General features: G+C 32.7%; 1 protein-coding gene across 7 annotated transcripts in view; it reads right to left on the bottom strand.

Moving 5' to 3' along the window:
* LOC129907232 (solute carrier family 12 member 6) overlaps positions 1-24,847 on the bottom strand; it is a 758,459-nt gene that overhangs the window by 148,460 nt on the left and 585,152 nt on the right. For all 7 annotated transcript variants that reach the window (XM_055983333.1, XM_055983338.1, XM_055983332.1 and 4 more), the window contains exons 11-13: positions 8,627-8,762; positions 8,409-8,565; positions 8,082-8,341 (exon numbers count right to left, since the gene is read on the bottom strand). In XM_055983333.1, coding sequence (XP_055839308.1) covers positions 8,082-8,341; positions 8,409-8,565; positions 8,627-8,762 — 553 coding nt within the window. The remainder of the gene's footprint in view (positions 1-8,081; positions 8,342-8,408; positions 8,566-8,626; positions 8,763-24,847) is intronic.

Raw genomic sequence — 24,847 nt, 5'->3', positions numbered from 1 at the left:
GCAAAACTATCCGCAGTAAGATTTCCCAAACATCAACATTGAACAGAGCTTTATTTTCACGCACCAAGGTAAAGGAAAAGAAAAATAATATACTTTCTCAAAATTCTATCCGCAGCTCGTTTTAACTTCTATTCCTATCGGCAGCTGCGAATTATTTTTGTAATAGATAATGCCTTAAAATCACAGCTATTATGTGATGTTTTTGATGTCGAAGTTATGACCACATGTAGGATATACAAAAAACCAGGAAAATAACACCATGAATACAAAAATCTGGGTCCCAGACTTTTCCCCTTTATATGACCATCTGATGGTAACTCTTAAAAAATAATCACTACCTCTTAATAATATCTAAATTAATAAGTCCCAGACGTTTTAACCACGGCCTTATCCCCACCAGACGTCCTTGAAGATTCCCGAAGTAGCGACTTTCAAACCAAAGTCAGAATATTATTTTTGTCTTAGGTCCATTTTATTCACACTCCATTAAATTTAATGTCTCCATTAAAAATTAGAAAACTGTCAAATCGCATACAAATTTTTAACTTTCACTTTTTTAATGGTGACTTTAAATTTAATGGAGAGTGAATAAATTGAGCCTTAGCGTACAACCATCTGATCTTAAAAAATGATACCTAACTCTTGATGGTAAATTAATAAGTCCCAGACGTTTTAACCACGGCCGTAGCCCCACCAGGGCCCTATTTCATACAACTATTAGTGTTGTACTTGTAGACTTGTAGTTACAAGCGAAAATAAAGTATGGAGTTGTAGTTTTCTGTTTCATAAAAATTTTCATTTATTTGTAGTCCGGCAAATTCAAATTATTTTGCTTTACTTCTAAAAATTTACAAGTATAACAAAATTGAGGCGGCTTAGCACTTAAATCGTGCACTTTGTGATAAAAGCATAAAATTTATATTATTGGTAGCACTCAATATAAGAGTTATTTTGAGATATTGGGCCACCTTATATTCCATCCAAGAGGGTAGATACAAGAGGTTTTCTGTTGCATATCATAGTATAGCTAATGAAATCTTTTTATTAATATGATACATGATTTCGAGGTAATTTTTAACGCCCGATCGAATAAAACCAATACCAATATGCCTGGACCATCATGTAAAAAGTTATTACACTCTTTATAAAAAGTCATTTAGTTAAGGGGTAATATCACCTTGTAATTTTTTTTTTACAATTTTTTTTTTTGGCTTAACTTGTCCCAAATATATTCAAAAATGATGTACAAAAAAAATTTTGCACGAAAAAACATTTTTAGTCATCGTAAAAAGCAATTTTGTACAGTAACTTTCAATCTCGATTTGCCTGTTTTTTGCTTAGTACTTTTTATCAAATATTTAGTATATTTGGCGCCAAAAGTGATGCACTCTACTTTATCGACAAAATACAATAAAAACAACATGTGGATTTTTTCGACCACTAGATGTCACTATTTTTTGTATGTTGAAAGTAACAGATGATTGAATAAGAATGACCCTTTCTTTTGCAAGTAGCACGTGATTTATGTGAAGGCACATATTATTTTTATTGTTTAGTGGTGGTTACCAGTAATGAGTATTAATTTTAAAAATGAGTTCATATGGTTCATAAAAAGGGCTAAAAGGCCGTAAAGTGTTGAATCGATATTAGGGCCGATGATTCGACCCGGGTATAATGCTACCCGGGTATAATGCTACCCGGGTATAATGCTACCCGGGTACTCGGTTAGCCGGGTAGCTTGTACCCGGGTAGTAAATTACCCGAGTACCCGGGTACCCGGGTAAAATGGCTATTACCCGGGTAACCGGGTACCCGGGTAAGCGAAATTACCCGGGTGCCCGGGTAACCGGGTAACCGAATATACAAATAAAAACAATTATATTACTGTCTTTATCACTTTTTCAAAAGCATTTAACTAGTCGTGAAAAAATATTTTGTAAAAGTGGGTAGCAATACAGATAAATTCAGTGACAAATTATACCCGGGTAATCGGGTAGTCGGGTAATCGGGTAGTTGGGTACCCGGGTACCCGGGTAGTTTCGGGTATCCGGGTAGGCATTACCCGATTTACTCGGGTACCCGGGTACTACCCGGGTAACCGGTTACCCAGGTATCATCAGCTCTAATCGATATCTACATGAAGAAAACGACGAATACGTTGGCACGTCCGCCAAGAAATTGAAGCTCATGGGAGATAATTATGGTACCGACTATGATCCAACTTATGGTTACCGTATAATGTGTTTCTTGACTGTGTTTTCTGAACTATCTGATTATTTAGTTTGCCGAACATGTCGCAAATCAGTCAAATTTACGGAAGCAAGTAGACAAGGATTGGGTTTTATAATCGTCGTCAATTGTGGGAATTGTGAAGCTAAGTATATACAAAGTTGTAGAAAAATAAATAATAAGGCTTATGAAGTCAACAGACGAATGGTTCTTGCGATGCGACTTTTGGGTATCGGCATAAATGGCATAAAAAAATTTTGTGCTTTTATGGACCTGCAATCGCCAGTTTTTCAAAAAAGTTATGATGCGATAATTGAAAATATAAAAAAAGCATCTGATGCTGTAAGCTCCTTTTCGATGAAAAATGCTGCTGTTCAGGAAAAAAAACTATCTGTGTCAGGCGATGGTTCCTGGCGGAAAAGAGGTTTCTCATCACTTTTTGGCATAGTATCCCTTATCGGCTGGTACTCAGGGAAAGTAGTCGATATAATAGTCAAAAGTAAGTTTTGTAAAGCTTGTAGCAGCCGAAAAGATGACGAAGGAACAGCTACGTACTGTGAGTGGTACGAAACTCACAAATCAACGTGCGACGCCAATCACGAGGGATCGGCTGGAACAATGGAGGTTGACGGAGCAGCAGAAAAATGGTGTTACGTACATAAATTACGTAGGAGATGGAGATTGCAAGACCTTTAAATCCATCTTAAACATAATCCCGGAGTTGCAAAAAAAGAGTGCATTGATCATGTCCAAAAAAGAATGGGTACACGTCTCCGAAAATTAGCGAAAGACAAAACAAAAAAGTTAGCTGGAAGAGGAAAACTGACGGGAAAACTGATCGATGCACTCACAATTTATTATGGCCTGGCTATTCGACGAAACTCCAATTCTATTGAGGATATGAAAAATGAGATTTGGGCCACGATTTACCACAAAATGTCTACAGATAAAAATTCCCAACACCATTTATGCCCCAAAGGTCCCACATCTTGGTGTCGTTGGCAGATGCAAGAAGCAATTGGAGACGGAAATAAATATCTACATGACGAGGCAAATATATCAAACGAATTATTCACAGCATTGAAACCAATTTATGAAGAACTGAGTAGTGATGATCTATTAACGCGCTGCTTGGGCGGATTTACTCAGAATTCGAACGAAAGTTTTAATGCAATGGTATGGTCTATTGCTCCGAAATCTGTCTCTAGTGGCAAAATTGTGTTGGATATTGCATCAAACCTTGCCGTCATATACTTCAATGATGGTTTTAGTGGTATTATAAAAGTTATTATGCTCCTTGGAATTACGATCGGAAAGAATTGCTACAATTTTTGCTCCGAAGGAGATGCCACACGGATCGAGCTCTCCGAGCGATCTTTGACAGAAGAGGCTAAAAAAGCTCGTAGAGCGGGTTGCTCGGCACGGAAGCAAGCAGAAGAGGATAACGTCAATGTGGAGGCCAATTGTATGGTCCAGGAATTGCAGACTAAAGGTAAAACAATCATTTTTGCAAGATTTTTACGATCAAAATTTCAAATTCGTTTTTCTCAAAACCATTTTTTTTTTTCATCGGGCGACCAATTATCTCCTACATTTCTCAACCGTTTGGGCTGAAATTTCTTGTGTAGCTTCACAATACCATTGTCTAGTGAAGTACGTAGGATTTATATTATATTATATATTGCCGATTTTATGGCACTTTTCCCTTCTTCTTCGAAAAAATGAATTTTTGTCTTCAAAATAGTCTCATTTCTTTAAAAATCAATATTTCAAAAAAATCCTACGTACCTACTTCACTAGCCTATGTTGTCTCCTTTAAGAATATACTTTTTTTTTTATATTCATAGTACTTCGTACATGAATGTACGAACTACTGACACTTATCAGCGCGGCAACTGAGGCCATTTGGCTGAGACAACACCAGACAATGACAAAGAGAAGGACAGATAGACACAAAGAAAGAACATATAACATAGAACTTCGTGGCACAGAGGAGGAGACGTAATTTTTGTCCAAAAAAAAAAATATAAAAATACGACATTGTAGGTCTGAATGTGGTCTACAAATTTTATTTTAATAATTTTTTCGATATTCATCACCCAAAAATAGATTATGCCAAAAAACAAATGGCATGTCCTAAGTTTTTGACTTTTTTAATCGATATCTCGAAAACGGTATATGATACACAATTGTATGCATTAATTGTAGAACTTGTTAAAAGCTACAAAAAAGCTTCTTGTAAAATTTTCGCATCTCGTCAGATAGCCGAGTTATTGTCAAAAAACCAATTTTATCCTTTTTTTCAAAATGGCGGAAAAAGCTCATAGGAAATCTTGGTCGAAAACTTCAAGTTAAGATTTTTTAAGCATCCTCTACAACATATCCAAAATTTAGCTTTCTCGGTCATTTTGCATTTCTAAGCCGTTTTTTCCGACATAATGACTGGCCTATGTAGTTACAAGCCTATGGCAAATACAAATTTTTCAAATGCTTTTATGTAAAAGAAATATTCGCTGCATTTGTGAATTTTACTTGTAGCTACAAGTCTACGATACTTGATAATTTACAACATACAAGTAAATTCACAAATAATTACACAGCCACACAAAAAAATATAAAAGTTCTGACCTGGGGTTGCGACTAGGTTTTTCATATAGTTTTTGGGTCACTGAAACCGAATCTGAAGTCCGTTTTGCTCCATCACGTCAGGTTTTCGAGATAACCTCATAAAATGTCACGAAAACAAAAAAAAATTCCTCTGATCTGGGTGTGCGAATATGTTAATCTATATGATTTTGGATCGCTGAATCCAGATTCGAAGTCAATTTCGCCCTATCACGTCAGATTTTTGAATATCCTCAAAAAATATCTAAACTAAAAAAAAAGTTCTTATCTGACATTTTTTGAGGATATCTCAAAAACCTGACGTGATACGGCAAAATAGAGTTCAGATTAGGTTTAAGCGACCCAAAAACTATATGAAAAACCTAGACGCAACCCCAGATAAGAAATTTTGTTTTTTTGGTTTTTACATTTTTTTGTGGATATCTCAAAAACCTGACGTGACTTCGAATCTGGATTCAGCGAAAACGGACTTCAGATTCGGTTTCAGCGACCCAAAAACTATATGAAAAACTAAGTCGCAATCACAGGTCAGAACTTTTACTTTTTTTTTGTGTGGCTGTGTTATTAGTCTTGTAGTTTTATGAAATAGGGCCCAGACGTTCTTGAAGAGTCCTGAAATAGCGCCTTTCATACAAAAGTCTTAGGGACTTATTAATTTACTATCAAGAGGTAGTGATAATTTTTTAAGAGTTACCATTAGATGGTTATGCAAAACTAAGACAAAAAAAATATTCTGACCTTTTCATGAAAGTCGCTATTTCGGGACTCTTCAAGGGCGACCGGTGGGGGTAAGGCCGTGGTTAAAACGTTTGGGACTTATTAATTTAGATATTATCAAGACGTAGTGATAATTTTTTAAGAGTTACCATCAGATGGTTATGCAAAACTAAGACAAAAAAAAATATTCTGACCTTTTCATGAAAGTCGCTATTTCGGGACTCTTCAAGGACGACTGGTGGGGGTAAGGCCGTGGTTAAAACGTTTGGGACTTATTAATTTAGATATTATCAAGACGTAGTGATAATTTTTTAAGAGTTACCATCAGATGGTCATATTTAAGGGGAAAGAAAATTAGCTTAACGCTTTTCTGAAAATTCATTCCGGATTTCAATGAGGTCTGGCAGGGTGAATGCCTATTTTTATTTTTTTTTGTATATCATACTTGTGGTTTACCTCCACTGAGCCAAAAAACAACGTAAAATCAATGGAAACCACTTTGAATCAATGAAAAATCACTACATTTTCAGCCTAAAGTGGAAAATGATTGAATCAAAGTAGCACACTTTAAATCTAAGTTGTTCACACATTAAAAAAAATAAAAAAAAGTAAAACTGGCATCCGCTGGGGATCGAACCTGCTATACCTGGGTTGACAAGCTTGTGCTTAACTACTGTGCCATCTCACTTATAAAAATTGATGTGACAAACTGTAAGTTAAGCATAGGACGATTTTCAGAAAATTAATGAATATATTTTTCACCATTGATTCAATGTAGAACGTATTAAAAATTACTATCCGTTTTTTCTCTGGGTGTCCTACCACTGATTTTTTACCATTTTCGGAAACGTCTGCCAAGGGGAATGTCGCGAATAAAACGTCTATGACCTCTTTTTTTGAAGTCAAGGTATTGCCCTCTATCGGCTCTTAATGAATTATAGTGGTTATATACTCCCCATAAACCATAGAATGCCGTGAAATTAACCTACCAGACTTTTGAATTCTTTATCAGGACTCTAATACCTACGCATACATGTGACCCATTGATGGGGTTTAACCAATGTAATTATTCAATGATGTGACCCATGTTTGGTTATGCCTCCACTCCCCAAATCTGCTGTGGGCTCTCGGGCTATCATTAAAAAATCTTGGATTTACATAGAATACATATTTTATCTATGCATTGAAAATCATTGCTGTATATTAAAATAGTCATGTGAAAAATTAATATGTAGGTACCACGAGTAAAAACTCTTTTAAGCAACTGTACTTTGGTATTTCGTTTTCAATTGGTAATCCGGAAGAGCTCTTCGATCCCGAACGCTTATTCCTAAGAATTAAATTATCGGCTTCTTTCAGAGACGAATAAAAATTATTCTAAGTAATAATCTCAAAAAAAATATTGTGTCAGTTGTCAAAGCTGTTTTGAAATAATTTTGAAAAAAATACAGTGGAAAACAAGAAAACAAAAACAATCATGAATAAAAATGACGTTTAATTTTAAATATTTTTGAATTTGACAATTTTTTTTTGTTATTCTGTAGAATAAATTATTCTTGATTGAAAAATTCAATGTTTTTATCTGATTGTTTATGAGCCTTATAACTTTATTCTTCGAACAGTTAACTGACTGTTTATTAGAAGATTGAAAAATTGGCTCTTAATGAAATTTTATGTTTTGCAAAACAATCGCAGAAGAAGAACTGAAATCCGACGCCAATAAAACACTTTCAGAAGCATTCCGGACAACCAATCGAAAACGACATAAGTTGGAGCCGGTCAAAATTCTGGCTTCAAAATTGTGTTTTTCGAAATTCTGCTTTTTTTACGAGAATTCTGTTTTTCAAAATTCTGATTTTTTTCTATTCTGTCTTTCAAAATTCTGCTTTTAAAATTCTGCTTTTCAAAATTCTGCTGGTAGGTATATTTAAAAAAAATTCTGCTTATTCTGTGTTTTTTTTTTTTTGTATAGCACAATGCGCTTACATCTCATTAATCCATTAGTGTAATTCAACTTTACTACTTTCCAAACTGTTAATTGTGTAACTATCGCAAATATTCTTTATAAGGCAGTGAATGACTTACTTATAATTCACTTCTATAAACCTTTGAAAACTGTTTGAAACTAAAAAGAAAGATACAAAATATTCCTTTCTTAATAAATTTTTCCAACATTCACTTTTATTGGATGATTTAATAGTAGTAAATAGTAATTTTCGGCAAAAAATTAAAAAATGGGTTGGAAAATGTTTAAAAGCGCATGCTTTTAAAAATGTTCCAACCTATTTTTCTATTTTTTTTTTGCAGAATTTTGTAAAATAGAATTATGAAAAGCATAATTTTGAAAAACAGAATTTTGAAAAGCAGGATTTTGAGAGCAGAATTTTGTAAAACAGAATTTTGAAAGCAGAATTTTGAAAAAAGAATTTTGATCTCGGCAAAATTTTGACCCCAACCCGACATAAGTATTTCTTAGTTTATTAAAATTTGTTTGTATACTTTTTCCTTACCTAGTAAAATACCACACTGACAAATCACAATTGTCAAAAGAAGAGCTCTAGTCGGTTCGCCTCTAGATGAAGAGACAGCAAATGGTGCTAAAAATGGTATAATTTGATCCTTTGCTATCGCTTGCAATAAACGGGGGGCTCCTGTTAAACTCTGAAGACCAGCTCCCAGCGTCGACAAAAATGATCCAATTAAAATTACCCATTGATTTGGCCATGCAATATTTGCAACAACCAATTTTCCACCAATGGACTGCCCAAATCTGAAATGTTAAAAAAAATCTCAATAATACCAATTTATATTAGTTAAAATTTCATTCGGAGTTATACTTGTCACGCAGAAGTAAATTATCAACTGTTCCAGCAAAGAGCATTACACAGGATAAATATACTGTACTTGTTGTGAGGATTGCGCAAATTGTTCCTATTGGTATACTTTTTTGAGCATCAGCAAGATCACCCGATCTATTTGATCCAGCCATAATACCTTTAAGATTAATTTTTCTTCCTAATGAAGGTACCAACTTCAAATACAAATAAATACGAACCAGTCACAGACGGGAAGAAAATACCGATCAATAAGGTAAATGAGGTTGTTATATCTGCTAGAATTTCTTTATATGCAACATCACCAGGTGTACCACGATCCAGATGATTGTCTCCGTAGGCTATAAATTGCCCTTTCTATATTAAATGAAAATAAATTAAAGATATAAAAATATTATTTAATTTTAATAAAAATAAATCAAATCTGAAATTCAAGTAAAAATGGCTGCATAAAAGGTATTCATGGGAGTAACTAACTTTGGTCTAGATTTATAACTTACATATATATCTTATGAGAATAGAAATCTTTAACAACGGTTTCGCAAAAAGGCTTTAAGCTTATTCCACACCTAACTTTACTAGATAGAACAACAATTCCAATTTTAAGTAGCTAGCGTAACGGGTATAATTAGTTGGCAGCCCTAAGCATTTTGTTCCTTTGAATTGCGAATAGCTCTGGTATTTAAAGAGCTAGGAATATGTTTTATATGTCAAATTAAAGCTTAAAGAATTTCTTGCTTGAATCATTGGCACCCAGGTTCAATCGTTGGCAACCGAGGGTACAATTATTGGCACCCTTAAAATTGAACGAAATACAAGTGTTTTTAGTGAAAGCTTTTATAAAAATTTTGTTAAAAACAGTTTAATATAACAAAAACTTCATTAAACGCTATTAAAAAAAATAATTAAAATGACTGGTCGCACGTACTAGGTTGTATGTTAAAAATTGTTTGGAATATTAAAACTTTTTAAAATTTTATGAACGAATATTTTAAGAAATTTGAAAATGAAAAAATTAAAAATTAATAAACTATTAAGTGTAAAACTACAAAAACATCCTTTTAGAAAGTTTTCCTTCAAACAAAGTATGCCATTTAATTTGATGTATAACCAAGAAGTGCCGTTTTTTTATATTATTTTCTCTATAGCTATAAAAAATTTCAAAAACTTTTCAAACAAGAAAATCCGGTATGCTATTAAAAATGCAATATAAATTGAAACATAAAAACAAAATTTCAATTAAATTCATTAAGTCATTTTAAAAAAATTGATTTTTCAAAAAAAAAAACTTGAACTCTTTTTAAAAATCCAAAAATATTTTTTTTTTAAGTTTTCTTAATTTTAATTTTAGTATAAAATCTTATTGTATAAGTATTTTGATTAAAATCGGTTTTGTAGTTTACGGCATACTTACTTTAACATATTGACGCTTTATGTCTCTATCATTTTCTTCTGATTAAATAGAGAGAGCAATAGCCAAAACGTTAACGAACGTGTGCCGTAGACCCTAGTAATTAAGAAATCGGTTTTATGGCTAGTATAGTTAATAACGGTCTAAAAAATAATTTTTTTATTTCAAAAGTGCGGCCTTATTTGCAGCAGAAAATTGCAATATTTCAAAAACTTTAATTGAAGATATCCGTTAAAAGGGAGATATATTAGATTTTTAGCAAATCTATCAATCCGTTTAAGCTCTTTTTCCTCCATTTTTCAAACTGAAACTTAAAACAGATACAGGTAATAATAATTGGCAATTAGTGGCAGTGCCAACGATTGATGTCCCATTACACGCATTATTGGCATATATATAATAAATACAAAAATAATAAAATCACTACATACTATGGGACCAATTATTGACACCCCTTTTTAACAACTTAGTCATATTTTTTTTATTAAAAAAAAAACAATTTAAAATATTTAACTAATTATATTGTTAAGCTAAAAAAAATACATCTTCATCCAAAAGCTCAAAAAGTCTGATCGTCTTGGTTTTAGTTCCATGAGATGCAGCAACGAAAAATACCTTAATATCATGTGCCATAAGTTAAGGTTTATTTTTAAATGACACTGTTAGCTTGTTTTTGGTTGAAATGCACATGATAGACAAAGGACCCACTGAAATTATGAGGATGTGGGTGATAACATGAAATTATTGTTATCTGGGGTGGGTCTTTCGTTTAAAGGAAGTTTAAACTTCAGTAGACCCTTGGGTAAGCTGTTGGTCAAGGGCCCGACCCTTCGCAGCGAACGGCTTGAGAGATATATACTATCTATTAATAGTGATCACTGATCACTTATGCAAAGAAGGGGAAGTGGTGAAAAATGAAAGAACGAGCGAAGGCACCGAAGTGGTGGTAAGATTGATCCACAAATCTATACCACTCCTGAGGAAGGTCGCCTTCAAGGTACGCGATGGTATAACCAGGTGCAAACTAAGGTTGATTGCCAACGATAGAAAATAGTTTAGTAAAGCGATGAAAATACATTTAAATTTTAAATACATGGAATTGAGAGTTTTACAAATCAATCTAAATCATAGTAAAGCCGCCACTGCTAACCAAGTCTACCTCGTGAAGAATAGACACAACTATGTATGTAGCCGTGTTGTAGGAGGGAATATTAAGGCTCAACTATAAGGAACTTCTGCTGTACAGGTCAAATATTAGCAGCCAAAATAGTAACCAAAAAATATTTATAGTAGCTAGGAAACAGTTTAATCTTATTCTTCTTACTAATTACAGCAACACTGACCAGACTACGGTAAAATTGGAACGCGATTGGCTTCCAACGCTTATCTTTTCACACACATAATATGCCGTACGATGGTATAGAAGGACCACCAGCAGATATTACTATCACATTGGTATCTTTTACAAGTAAGAATAAATTGACATTATTGTAGGTTGCGACTCTAATTCACAACATGTGCAATGGGGAAGCACTGACACCAATACCAGGGGCCAGTTCCTATTTGAATTTATTATTGAGAACAACCTGTTGGTAGCTAACAGACGCAACACCCCCACTTTTGTTACAAGAACCCGTAAAGAGGTTCTCGATATAACCCTGACGAGTAATTCAAATACTTAACAATTAGAGCAATAGAAGGTATTAGATGAAATCTCTTTTTCCGAACATCGCCTAATAGAATTTTATGTCCCTGATGAACGGTTTAGATAAATTGACAGAGGCATTAATGGGAATTCTACGCAATGCATTGGACAAAAGCTGTCCTCTCATTACCACGGCGAAGAAAAACAACAAACCACCCTGGTGGACTGTTGATCTCAGCATTCAGCAACATAAGAAAATAAACAAGAATGCTAAACGCACTAGGGTAGAAAGTGACTGCGAATCTTATATAACGAGTCAGAGAAAATTAAAGACAGAAACTCAACGAGCCAAGCGAGGCTCTTGGAAAAACTTCTGCAATAGTATCGAATGTAGAAACCATTTGGCGAGACTAAGGAAAATCCTCTCCAAGACAAATACTCCTATAGGTTCCCTAAAAAGACCTGATAATCAATGTAGAGAATCCTGTCAAGACTGTTCAAAGCTCCTGGTTCAAGCCCACTTAACAGGTTGTAACTCGGAATCAGTGTTGTTCCATGTAGACCAAAAATGTAGACTACGCGATTGTCTACGTGTAGACAATTCAACGTAGACAATTCATTTTTGTCTACATGTCCAATTAATTTCAATTAATTGATACATTAAGATAAAATATCTTTTATAGTTCTTAGATATCTTTACATTAGATTTTTAACATTAATGACTTTGTTTAACAAAGTAACAAAGATAAAAACAAAAAAAAAAAACTTAAAAACTATTACAAAAATAGAAAACAAAAATAATTAAAATTATATTAGAAACAAAATTTTAAGAAAATGACAAATAAAATGTAAAAATAGAATTTAAATAAGAAGAGAGAAATGTAAAAAAGGGCTTTTTTGAAAATTGTGCTATTTGAAATTCTTTTTATGTTCATCGGTAAAGAGTTCCATATTTTTATTATGTATATAAAGAAAAGCCTTGATGAGTTTAAATATCTAAAACGAGATGGTATAAGGCAAAAGGTTCTTTGAGATTGTGGGAAAGTTAATTTGTCGTACAAATACACGGGAGTCTTTTTGATCAAAATTTTATGCAAAAACAAACAGTTTCTAGCGTCCATGTAGCGCTTGAGAGACGAGGTACCAAGAACAGCAAAAACATAAGGAGATACATGTTCGCATCTACGCAAACCATAAATATATCTTACTGCATCATTAAAAGCCACTTGAAGCTTGCGTTGGGAAAGAGAGTCACTATCACAGTAGACATTTTCGGCGTATGTTAAGAGGTAAAATAAGTGTTTTGACTAATCTCAGCCTAGTATCAGTGGGTGTGAATGATGCAGTAATCCGTAGCTTGCGCAGACACCCATTTATACGCCTGATTATAAAATTTGTATGTTCAGAACCAGATAAAGAAGTATTGATTATAAAACCAAGATTTGTTGCTGATTTTACAATTTTTAGAGAGCAACCAGACAGATTAATGCTGGGTAGGCTATCAATTTGCGGCAGCTTATGAGCTATTGGAATGACTTGTGACTTGCTTAGATTTAAAAGTAGTCCATTTTCCACTGACCAAGTGTGAATTCGTGCAAGATCTTCATTTAAATTATTTGATTAGCTGTATTACATCACCACTAGGTTTATTCGCGTAGAGTTGCACATCATCCGCATATAAATTAACCGTGGAGTATTTACAAACTGATGGCAAGTCATTTACAAACATACAAAATAAGATTGGGCCAAGGATTGAGCCTTGCGGTACACCTTGCTTTATATATAGAAGATTTGAAGAGACTTCAGAAGAAACTACTTTTTGATATCTATCAAATAAAAAACTTTTCAAAAGCCGTACTGCACTCTTTCCAAAATTGAATTTATTTTTTAACTTCCAACAGAGAATTTGATGGTCTATCTTGTCAAATGCTTTCGAAAAATCAAGAAGGCATAGAAAATTAAGTTTGCAAGAATCAAAAGTCAATCTTAAGTTTTCAAATATACTGACCATAGCTGTAGAACAACTATGATCAGCTCTGAAACCTGATTGATTCTCATACAGTAAACTATTTGACGACAGATACAAGACGATTTGTTTAGCTATAAGTTTCTCGAAAATCTTTGACAAGCATGGAAGAATACTTATTGGCCTGAAATCTGCAGCAGTGAGGCGAAGTTTTTTTAGCAACAGGTATTACTCTCGCAATTTTCCAGGACTTAGGAAAAACTGAAGTTGTAATGCAGTGGTTTAAGACATGCGTAAGGTCAGAGAGAAAGAATGGCAAAATCAATTTAATGAAACGTAATGGTATACCAACTTCACCAGTTGAATTTGATTTAATTTGTCTAATACAGTTTATAATTTCATTTTCACTCACTGAGACTACTTCAAAACATCTATCTGATAGAGAAAAACGATTTGTGTTTTCGTCAAAATTGAAAATCTGCTCAGGATTAATTTTTTGAAGAGTTTTTAGTACCTTGAATGCCTGATTTGCCTGAGATTACTCCAAAGTTTTTTAGAAGACAGAGATGTATTTAGTTTTGAAGAATAATAGCTTCTTTTGGAGTTTCGTATCAAAACTGTTCCACGGTTTCAAACAGCTTTATAATGAAGCCGGTTTGAATTTGACGGGTTTTTTTTCCATTTACTATAAAGCTTGTTTCGAGCTTTTATGTTTTCAATTATTTCAGTTGTAAACCAAGGGCAACTTTTATTTCGGATCCTTCGGTTTTCGTAGGAACATATTCTCTATAAAGCTCTGTTACTAAATCCTGAAAATAATCTAATTTAGCATCTGGATCTGAAATTAATCTACAGTTCGACCATGGCGCGGAAAAAGCAGCGGCATGTAGAGCTTCAATATTTATTAAACGAAAATCTTTAAACTCGAACGAAAGAGGAGTGGCGGTGTGATTAAATTGAATGTCGTATGTACAGAACAGAAGATCATGATCACAGAAAAATTCGAATGAAAGTTGATCGAAAAGAATGACTGCGGTGGATTCAGATACAATAAACAGATCGAGGAGACTAGGAGTAGAATTTTTAGAAAATCGCGTTGGGTAAATAGTGTTTACGATTTGTAGTCTTGTGGAAGATACAAAATCTTGCATTTGAGAAGCTCGAGTGTCATTTTTTAATAGGTCCGCATTTTTTAATAGGTCCGCAAAAAAACTCATTTCAAAGTAAAAATAAAAAAGAATAACTCAAGAGCACAAAAATCAAAGAAACGATAATGACAATCAGTGTAATTAAATTATCAACGTGAAATAACAATAATATGATATGTATGTATATAAAAAACAAAAATAGTAGAGAAAGTTCATAAAAGAGTTAATACAAAAGAAAGAGAAAAAATAAAATATAATAATATAAAAATAAGAGAGAGAGTTTATTTAAGAGAGTAAATTTAAGAGAAAAATTAAATATAATTAGATAATAATAATTATAATATCCAATATCAGTCAGCAGCAGCAGCAAAATCAACACGCGCACCAGCAACAACATCTACACCCACACCAGCAGCAGCAGAAATAGATCGGAGACTATCAGAATTTTCTATGCAGAAACTCTTATCTTTATCGTTTCTCTTAGCGTATATGATCCCGGACTTGGAATAAACAGAGAACAATATTTTTTTTTCTTTTTAGACTGAGAGCACTTTGCAATAGGAAGCGGGAGTGTCTGGATAAGCTCTCATTTAAATAACAGCTCTTATTTTTATTTTAGCAGAGATCAAACCAATATCATTTAGTTTCAAGGTTGATTTGTTTTGCTTACGGTAATTTGCAGAGGCAAATTTCGTTCATGTGAGGTGTTAAGTTTAAAGACAATGGATGGTGGGTTTTTGTCTGATGAGTTATTGTTTGTACTGTTTCTTCTCTTTGTACGAAAAACATATACTTAGAGGGGGGCGGGTGGTATCCGATGGTCTTACAGAGATTGGAAAAATATTGTTTTAAGTTTTCGTTAGGTATTTCCGGTACACCGAAGAGAACAGCATCACAAGCAACTTCTTTTCTTTCTAAGAAGTTTAATTGATTTTTAAGAGCAGAAATCTCGGCACTATGTATTTGAGATGAGGTAGCAGTGTCGGTTTCAATTGCATTCACACGATCATTCAAGATTGATATCGCACTGTTTAATGTGTCAAACTTGTGTGACCACTTCTGATTAAGTTCATCAACTTTTTTTAAGAATTCTTTTACAAAAGATTGATTCATTGAAGCACAGCACATATCAAGTTTGTCTTGCAAGACCTTTGTAGTTAATTGCACTGAAGTTTCAACTATCATTAGTGTTTAAAGAGAGGCTTTCTTTGTCTTTCGCTGATTTGCTTCGAGTTACAGTAGCAGGAGGAGACATAGAGAAAGATATATTGCACAGATTAAACCGCAGAACAGAAATAATATTAAAGGACTGTTTTCCAACATATATATCGTTGTTTTTGTTTTATAAGACCACAGAAATAGTTTTGTTTAGTTTATGATTATGGTTTAATGTTTCTACAATGCAATATGCTCCCTATAGAAAATGTGTTAGATTCAGTTTGATCGATTTTATTTAAATAGAAAAAACTTACACAGCTATTTAAAACATAAACAGTACTGTGGTCAACGGCGTATACAAGAAATTGTTATGTGATGCTTAATTCTTTTAAGTAAGATGATTTTCAAAATGTCGAAGTCTTAGAACACATACACACTGTGTATTCTCATTCATTTGGTATCAAAAACATAAATTAAGAGCAACTCTTTTCTAAAGAATCAAACGGATCGATGCTCAAAACCTCACCGATTTTCATGCACTATTCAAACTTCAATCGCATTTTCTGGCAAGCTATCATTTATCCATTTTATAATTGATTTCGACAAAAACTTCAAGTTATTGGAGTTTTCAGAAAAATGATCTTTTACTTAAGCCAGAACCATAATTGTCGGATGGAGTCGGAAGCTACTGTCAATTGTTGTTGTTTTCTTTGTATTTTCGACAAGTTTTCATCCGTCGAGTGCGGTTGCGAGCGCTGTTGTCCTCCGTTTTCATCCGACGATCCGACAATTATAGTTCTGGCTTTACACAGATTTTTGCATGAACAGTTTGGATTTTATTTGATAACCTATATGATGAGGTGAATGAAATATATATTAAATAACCTTTCTGTGGCCTTGCTGTGTGGAGGTCAATTTTGTTGATTACATTCGTCATCGGCGAAACTTTTAAGAAGAATATCATTTCCCAAATCTTCTTGCAATGTTCCAGTTCAATACATTTGACTGATCAAATTTTGTGAATTTTGTTTGTTTACAGAATATAATAATAATTTGTAATAGATTAGCTAACTCTCTTACATTTTTTGAAATTGATTTGTTAATCATCAATGGTAAACCGATTTTATAGATACGAATATTAGCAACCTTGTCTAAAGGCAAATTAAATATTAAAGCAAGCTTAGGTCACTTAATCTAATATCTAAACTAAATCAGTTTTATATTGTAAACCGCTGATAAATACCTAAAAACTGACGAATTCGAAAATATCTACCCTTAAAACTAGCAGAATTTTGTTTAATATTTTCAGTTACGCCATAAATATTTTTTTTTATCTCTACTATTTTGATAGAGGTACCTATTTTAATCAGAAATCATCCTCAAAATGTGTCGGTGTTGGGTTTTACGCAAACAGCATTAAATTCTAATTTCTTGTAAGAAAACTGTATCTCCCTCACTCTATTAAAGTACCTAATAAAATTCGTATACAATTTGAAAACAAAATTTAAATAAAAATGTATTTTCATTTTTCATTTGCAAATGCAATTATTTTACAAAACTTTGTGATTCGTTTGCCTGAGTTTAGGAAGACTTTTAATTCAAAAGTTACCACTGTTATTAAATAATAAAGATTTTAATTTTAACTTTTAAAATAATTCTGGACTGGCGGAAAACAATAAAGAATTGTTGTAGGTACCTACTTGTAAAGCACAGTGTATTTTCAAAAAAGGATGGTCTTAATTGGTCAATACTTATGGTTTAACGCCAAACTAAAGCAAACGAATCACATACCGTTATTGTTTAGTTATTCTTGGAACTCTTTTCGATTCGAAATACAAAACGAAAAAATTTTAGTGTTTGCAATTCAAAAAGCACATTTACAAATTTATGCATAATATCAAAACTTTTCAAAAAAAAAAAATAATTGTGGCATGACGCAGAAACGTAGACAACCAAAGTCGACGCGTAGAGGAACAACACTGCTCGGAATTTGATAATGAGTTATGAGTCTACAAACTTTATGCACTCAACATGTGAAATTCCTGAAAAAATTATTATGAAAGAATAGTTAATTTGGGCCATCAACTCTTTCTCTCCTTATAAATCTCCAGACCTGGACGGACGGCGCGTGTGTCTTCTCCCTGATGCTGCAAACAATTAGTGATTTCATTATTCCTTACCAGATAACAATATTCCAAAATAACTTACAGTTGATATGTTCTGAAGACATGGCGTGAAGTCAATGTTGTCTTTATACACTCCGCTTCAACTGAATAAGCACACAAATTTTCAAAGGTATTTTGTCCATTTTTTCCTAAGATTGAGCTTTCATGTAACATTTGATGATGTTAACCGTTAGCTTGTGATGTTGAGAAACCAAATCAGAAAGAATTATTCTCAAAGTACAGCTATTTTTTTCGTGTCCGTTTAGAATTTTATAGACTCCATATGAGCTGGAAAAATGAGTGACTCAAAGTGGTTTTTTTCGTTTGAAAAAGGTCAATTTTGATGGCCCCGATGACTTCAATTATAAATCCATGAAAATTGAACTTTTTCAAATGAGAAAAACCACTTTGCGTCACTCATTTCTCCAGCTCATATGGAGTCTAGAAAATTCTAATCGAATACCTTTTTGTTGCTTGTTTAAAGTTGTTTTTTTTTTTTTTTTACTTTCAATGAGTTAAAATGATCCGTTCTGTTTATTAATCTGCGGAGTGTTGAAACACTTGCAGTAACACCAGCTTTTTGTTTGATTTTTGCCCCAGAGTCAATTGGAGGCAGATCTAAAAATTTCTCGTCGATTAACTGCTATTTTTGCCGTTTTTTACCTCAATTCATGTTTTTCCTGTACGAACTTTTATTTCTGAGGTACGAATAGGCAACACACTAAAACTCCGATCAATTTTGGTAGCTATAGCAGACCCGGTAAGTACTTGTTCTTTTAACAAACTAATTTTAGCTCTGTCGATAGTATTCAAAGCTTTTAATCTACTACTTTTTTTTAACTTTAATTAAATGACAAAATCTCACTAAGAACATTTCAACCTTTCATTTGGTATGCCAATCACTTCAAAACTCTCACAAACAACAAAGATATTGACCTTTCAAGACCGTGTGTCTATTCAGTTGACGCAAAAAAAACTGCATTATTTCATATGGGACGCTTTGTAAGAGAATACGAAAAAAAATAGCGGTACTTTGAGAATTATTCTTTCTGATTTGGTTTCTCAACTTCACAAGCTAACGGTAAACATCATCAAATGTTACATGAAAGCTCAATCTTAGGAAAAAATGGACAAAATACCTTTGAAAATTTGTGTGCTTATTCAGTTGAAGCGGAGTGTACCAAAAGCTGGTAAATCCAGATACACAGAACCCAAAGATTTCAGACCTATCTGTCGAACTTCTTTTACACTCAAAACACTTGAAAGGTTAATAGATATACCTACATATCGGTAGCTATATACAAAAGACAGACGTGTAGAGCCTCTAAACTGTGCAGTCAGAACGATAGAAAAGTCACTTGTGTTGTGGTAAAAGAATACTCCCTCGCATAACTTCTAGACATCGATGGAGCATTTTCATAACAGTGTAATAGAAAAAGCACTTACTGACCTTAAAATAGAAGACACGGTTGTAAAATGGATCGAGTGCATGTTGAAAAACAGACAAATCAATAGTGAATTATAAAATATAAGCATTTAGAGGAACCCCAAAAGGTGGTGTTCTTTCAATTCTTCTCTGGATTTTGGTGATGAATGATATTCTAATCAAACTGCAAAACAGTGGTATCAAAGTTGTAGCCTACGCAGACGATCTAATACTTCTAGTGACAGGAAAATACCTTACCACCATAAGCGAACAATTAGAAAGCGCATTAATAATAACTGGTTAATAACTGACGGTTAATAACTGAACCAAGAGATGTGGTCTTAAGGTAAACCCCCTTAAAACAGAACTGGTACTCTTAACAAACAGAAGTAAAATTTCTTCTATTGTAATGCCTAAAATTGATGGCACCCTACTAAAGATTTCATATAGGGCGAAATACCTTGGAGTGATCTTGGATAAGAAACTTAACTGGGGTCCTAACAACCAAGAAAGATATGAGAAAGCCACCTTTGCTCTCTACTCATGTACCTAATAGGATTTTTGGCACAAATTGGGAACCAAACCAAAATAATCATGTGGATGTATACCGCCATTGTCAGACCCATTCTAACTTATGGCATCTTAGTTTGGTGGCAAGCCGTGGAGAAATCCACGAACTTGAAAACCCTAACCAAAGAACAAAGAAAAGCATGCATTAGTACTACACGGTTAAAAATTCTGGAGTATTTTTTAATATTTTTTGGGTTACATATAGGTCTACACCAGAAATGTATTAAAATTTAATACATGACAAATATTAAAATTTTTTAGTTAATACAAAATGTATTAAAATTTAATATAGCTGTATTAAGATAAAACAATTTATATTAGAATTTAATACAAAATGTATTAAATTGCAAGTATTGCATATTAAAATTTAATCTTTTTATATTAATTTCTAATAAGAATTTTATTAAAAGTCAATACAAAAATATTTCAATTGAATACCAAATGTACTTAAAGTTAATAATATATGTATTCTTTTCCTAAATTCATTACTGAAAATAAATATCATAAATAATATATTAATGGTGATATTATTTTATCTGTTTCACAGACTGTGGCATGTAAAATCTTACTGCCGATCAAAATTCATCTGCAATGTATGCATTTTGCTTCGAAAAAACACAAAGCGCCTTCAAATTAGTACAAATTTACAGCTTTTGATTTAATTTTTTTTTTTTTTTAGAAAAGGTGCCTCAAACAATGGATTTTTTTCTTTTTTTAAATGGCTGCTGGCGTCCACAGTACACATAAAAAGGTAATATATTACAAAATGACATTGGTCTCCAAATTGTCAAAACATGGAAAAAAAATCAATTTGGCGACCAATGTCATCTAGCGTAATTATTTTAATTACCGACGAAAAACGCACAAAAACCTAAAAAACCTAAACGCACAAAAAACTAAAAAATTATTCACCATTTTCCGCGAAGAAACACGAAGAAAATTTGTTTATTTTTAATTTATAATTTTTTCAAATGACATTTTATAAAATAAAACAAAACAAAAATTTCCTGTTAACTGCGATGGAAATAAAAAAATTAAAGGCAGACCTGACACGTGTACTGTTGCTGGTGCCGTTTGATTAAAATTTAATATTCTTGTATTACAATTTAATACTTTTAATATTAGTTTTTTAATAAATTTGTATTACATTTTAATAAAATTATATTAAAATGTAATACAGAAATATTGAAATCTAATACAGTGGTATTAAAATTCAATACAAGATTAGAATTTAACCCACGGAGGTTATTTTCTAATCATTTTTGTACAAAAAATAAACTTAGTACTAAAATATTGAAATTTAATACAAAAAAGATTAAAAATAATTTTAATATTTTGGAAGTATTAAAATGTAATATTTTTTGTATTGAAAATTGCTTTAATACAAGAGCTGTATAAAAAAATACTCCAGAATTTTTAACCGTATACGTGTGTGATGAGGACTACCCCAACCGCAGGTTCGGAAGCAATCCTAAATCTTTCTCCCTTAGATCTATTTGTACAAGAACTAGCTGCAAACAGTGCTCTACGACTCAGCCAAACCATTATTTGGAGTACTACACGGTTAAAACTTCTGGAGTATTTTCTAATACTTTTTGGGTTACATAAAGGTCTACACCAGAAATGTATTAAAATTTAATACAAGACAAATATTAAAATTTTTTAGTTAATAAAAAATGTATTAAAATGTAATATAGTTGTATTAAAAAATAATAAAGTTTATATTAGAATTTAATACCAAATGTATTAAATTTCAATTATTACATATTAAAATTTAATCTTTCGGGAACCCGTCAAAAGTGTGAAAACAAAAAGTATTCACGACTTTTAGTATTAGGTAGGAAATTATGAACACATAAAAGTATTCAAGGAAAAAAGTATGCGCGATAAAAGTTCGAAAAATGGAAAACTATTATTTTGACTGCGGGTTTTGATCGGGCAATAGTTACAAACAGAAATGAGAATTTGCGAAAACAAATGTGGCGATGGACAATTCTGATTGGTCAAAAAAGAATAAATAGACGAATTTATTGTTAGATAGGGCTGGGGTCTTAGAAAAAAAGAGAGTATATATATTCATAAGGATAGGAGGTCTAAATTAAATTTTCAGTCTCACAGCTGCGATGAGCGAGGCAAGGTTAAGAGTGCGCTCGATTATTTTTTTTTTAATTAGGGAGAGTGGAGTATTTTTTGGAAGGTGGACGTCCTGCGGCCAACAAAAATAAAAGATTTTCTTACAAAAAAACTAGTTTTGTTTTTAACTTTTTCGAATAAGACAAAACATTTTTGGATTCGGTTTTCTATTTTGAAAACAAAATTAGAACTTACATAGAACTGCGTTCTTTTTTTATGTTATAACTTGGAAAACGGTTTTTTTCAAAAATCATTCCTGAAAACAGTTTTATTTAATAACAAAATGAATTAAAAATTTATTGGCTCTACAAGAAGTGATAGCACGTCGTTGTGAGTATAACCGTTGATTTTCAATAATGTTTTTTTCAAGCTAAGCCGCGTTTTTGAAAAGTACCTACCTCTCCCGTCTAAACGAAGGGGAATAGAACTCTCCCTCTCCTCTACGAATTTTTTCTTGTCCCAATCCGACCTACATGCACTCTTTTTAGAACATATATACATTGTTATTCAACGTACCTACAAACCTACATCTAAATATACAAAATACATAAATATAAAATTGCATTTTAACTTAACTAACTAAATAAATAACAATATATTGGCCGCAGGACGTCCACCTTCCAAAAAATACTCCACTCTCCCTAATTAAAAAAAAAATAATCGAGCGCACTCTTAACCTTGCCTCGCTCATCGCAGCTGCGAGACTGAAAATTTAATTTAGACCTCCTATCCATAAACAAAAAATACCAAGACTGGAAACTCGGCGGTCAACTGACGTTTTCCTACAAGCTGCGAGGTGTGGTGATTGGTGAATGTCGTGAATCTATAAATGTGTGCATGTTAACGTCATTTACCAACGTGGTGGCTTTCACATATATTCACAGACAGCACTGTATACAAAAGGGTTTCGGGGGGAAAGACGTACGAAAGTTTCCGGTCTTGGTATTTTTTGTTTATGCTCCTATCCTTATGAATATCTATATATTCTATTTTTTTCTGAGACCCCAGCCCTATCTAACAATAAATTCGTCTATTTATTCTTTTTTGACCAATCAGAACTGTCCATCGCCACATTTGTTTTCGCAAATTCTCATTTCTCTTTGTAACTATTGCCCGATCAAAACAGTCAAAATAATAGTTTTCCATTTTTCGAACTTTTGTCGCGCATACTTTTTTCCTTGAATACTTTTATGTGTTCATAATTTCCTACCTAATACTAAAAGTCGTGAATACTTTTTGTTTTCACACTTTTGACGGGTTCCCGAAAGATTAAATTTTAATATGTAATAATTGAAATTTAATACATTTGGTATTAAATTCTAATATAAACTTTATTATTTTTTAATACAACTATATTACATTTTAATACATTTTTTATTAACTAAAAAATTTTAATATTTGTCTTGTATTAAATTTTAATACATTTCTGGTGTAGACCTATATGTAACCCAAAAAGTAATAAAAAATACTCCAGAATTTTTAACCGTGTAGTACTCCAAATAATGGTTTGGCTGAGTCGTAGGGCACTGTTTGCAGCTAGTTCTTGTACAAATAGATCTAAGGGAGAGAGATTTAGGATTGCTTCTGAACCTGCGGTTGGGGTGGTCCTCATCACACACGTATACGGTTAAAAATTCTGGAGTATTTTTTAATACAGCTCTTGTATTAAAGCAATTTTCAATACAAAAAATATTACATTTTAATACTTCCAAAATATTGAAATTATTTTTAATACCAAACCAAAATATACTTTTCTAGTAGTTTTTGGGGTTCTAAAGTCGAATCTGAAGTCAGAAAAATTTGATTGGCCTTCATTTTTGAAATATAACCGTTAGAAAATGTCAAAAAACGTAATTTTGGCTGTTTTCGAGGTTATGTTTTTATGTGAAGTAATTAATTGTGAATAAATTTGTTACGGTGCTTTTAAGAGCTAGTTTTATTCTTTCAAAAAATGTTTTAATCTTTCCGATATCTCTTTTATAGCCCGAGATATTTAAAATTTAAGTAGCGGTCTTTGAATCAGGAACAACACTGGCCAACCAAATTACACTTTTTTTGCCACAAGAATCAAAATATACTTTTCTGAAGGTTTTTGGGTTGCTGAACTCGAATCCACAATCAGAAAAATTCTATTAGCCTTCGTTCTTAAAATATTACCGTTATAAAATGCAAAAAAGGGTTTTTTTTTATAACGGTTATATTTCAAGAACGGAGGCTAATAGAATTTTTCCGATTGCGGATTTGAGTTCAGCAACTAGAAAACCTTCAGAAAAGTATACTTTGGTTCTTATGGCAAAAATTCTGTGACCAGTGACTTAAACTTTAGATTGAGTTTAGTTTCTCTTTGACTTATTAAATGAAACTAAAGATATCTCGAGCAATAAAAGAGATATCGGGAAAATTTAAACAGTTTTTGAAAGAAGAATATTTGTTCTTATAATAACCATTACAAATTTGTTTTTAATGAATTACCCCACATAAAAACAGAACCTCGAAAACAGCCAAAATTACGTTTTTTGACATTTTCTAACGCTAATATTTCAAAAACGAAGGCCAATCAAATTTTTCTGACTTCAGATTCGGATTCAGCACCTCAAAAACTACTAGAAAAGTATATTTTGGTTCTTGTGGCAAAAAAAAAGTTAAATTTTGTTGACCAGTGTTATCAGTTCAGAGTTGGGAAACTTCAAAACCCGTAGAGCAGCCAACAGAGGGACCCCTCAAGGAGGGGTCTTATCGCCTCTCCTATGGAACTTAGTAGTCAACGAACTGCTGCTAGACCTAGAGGGAGAAGGTTTTAAGGTTATCGCCTACGCGGAT

The sequence above is a fragment of the Episyrphus balteatus genome, chromosome 1 (assembly GCF_945859705.1).
Source record: "Episyrphus balteatus chromosome 1, idEpiBalt1.1, whole genome shotgun sequence".
Taxonomy (NCBI): Eukaryota; Metazoa; Arthropoda; class Insecta; order Diptera; family Syrphidae; genus Episyrphus; species Episyrphus balteatus.
Note: the sequence above shows the minus strand (reverse complement) of the source record. Positions and strands in the feature narration are given on the sequence as shown.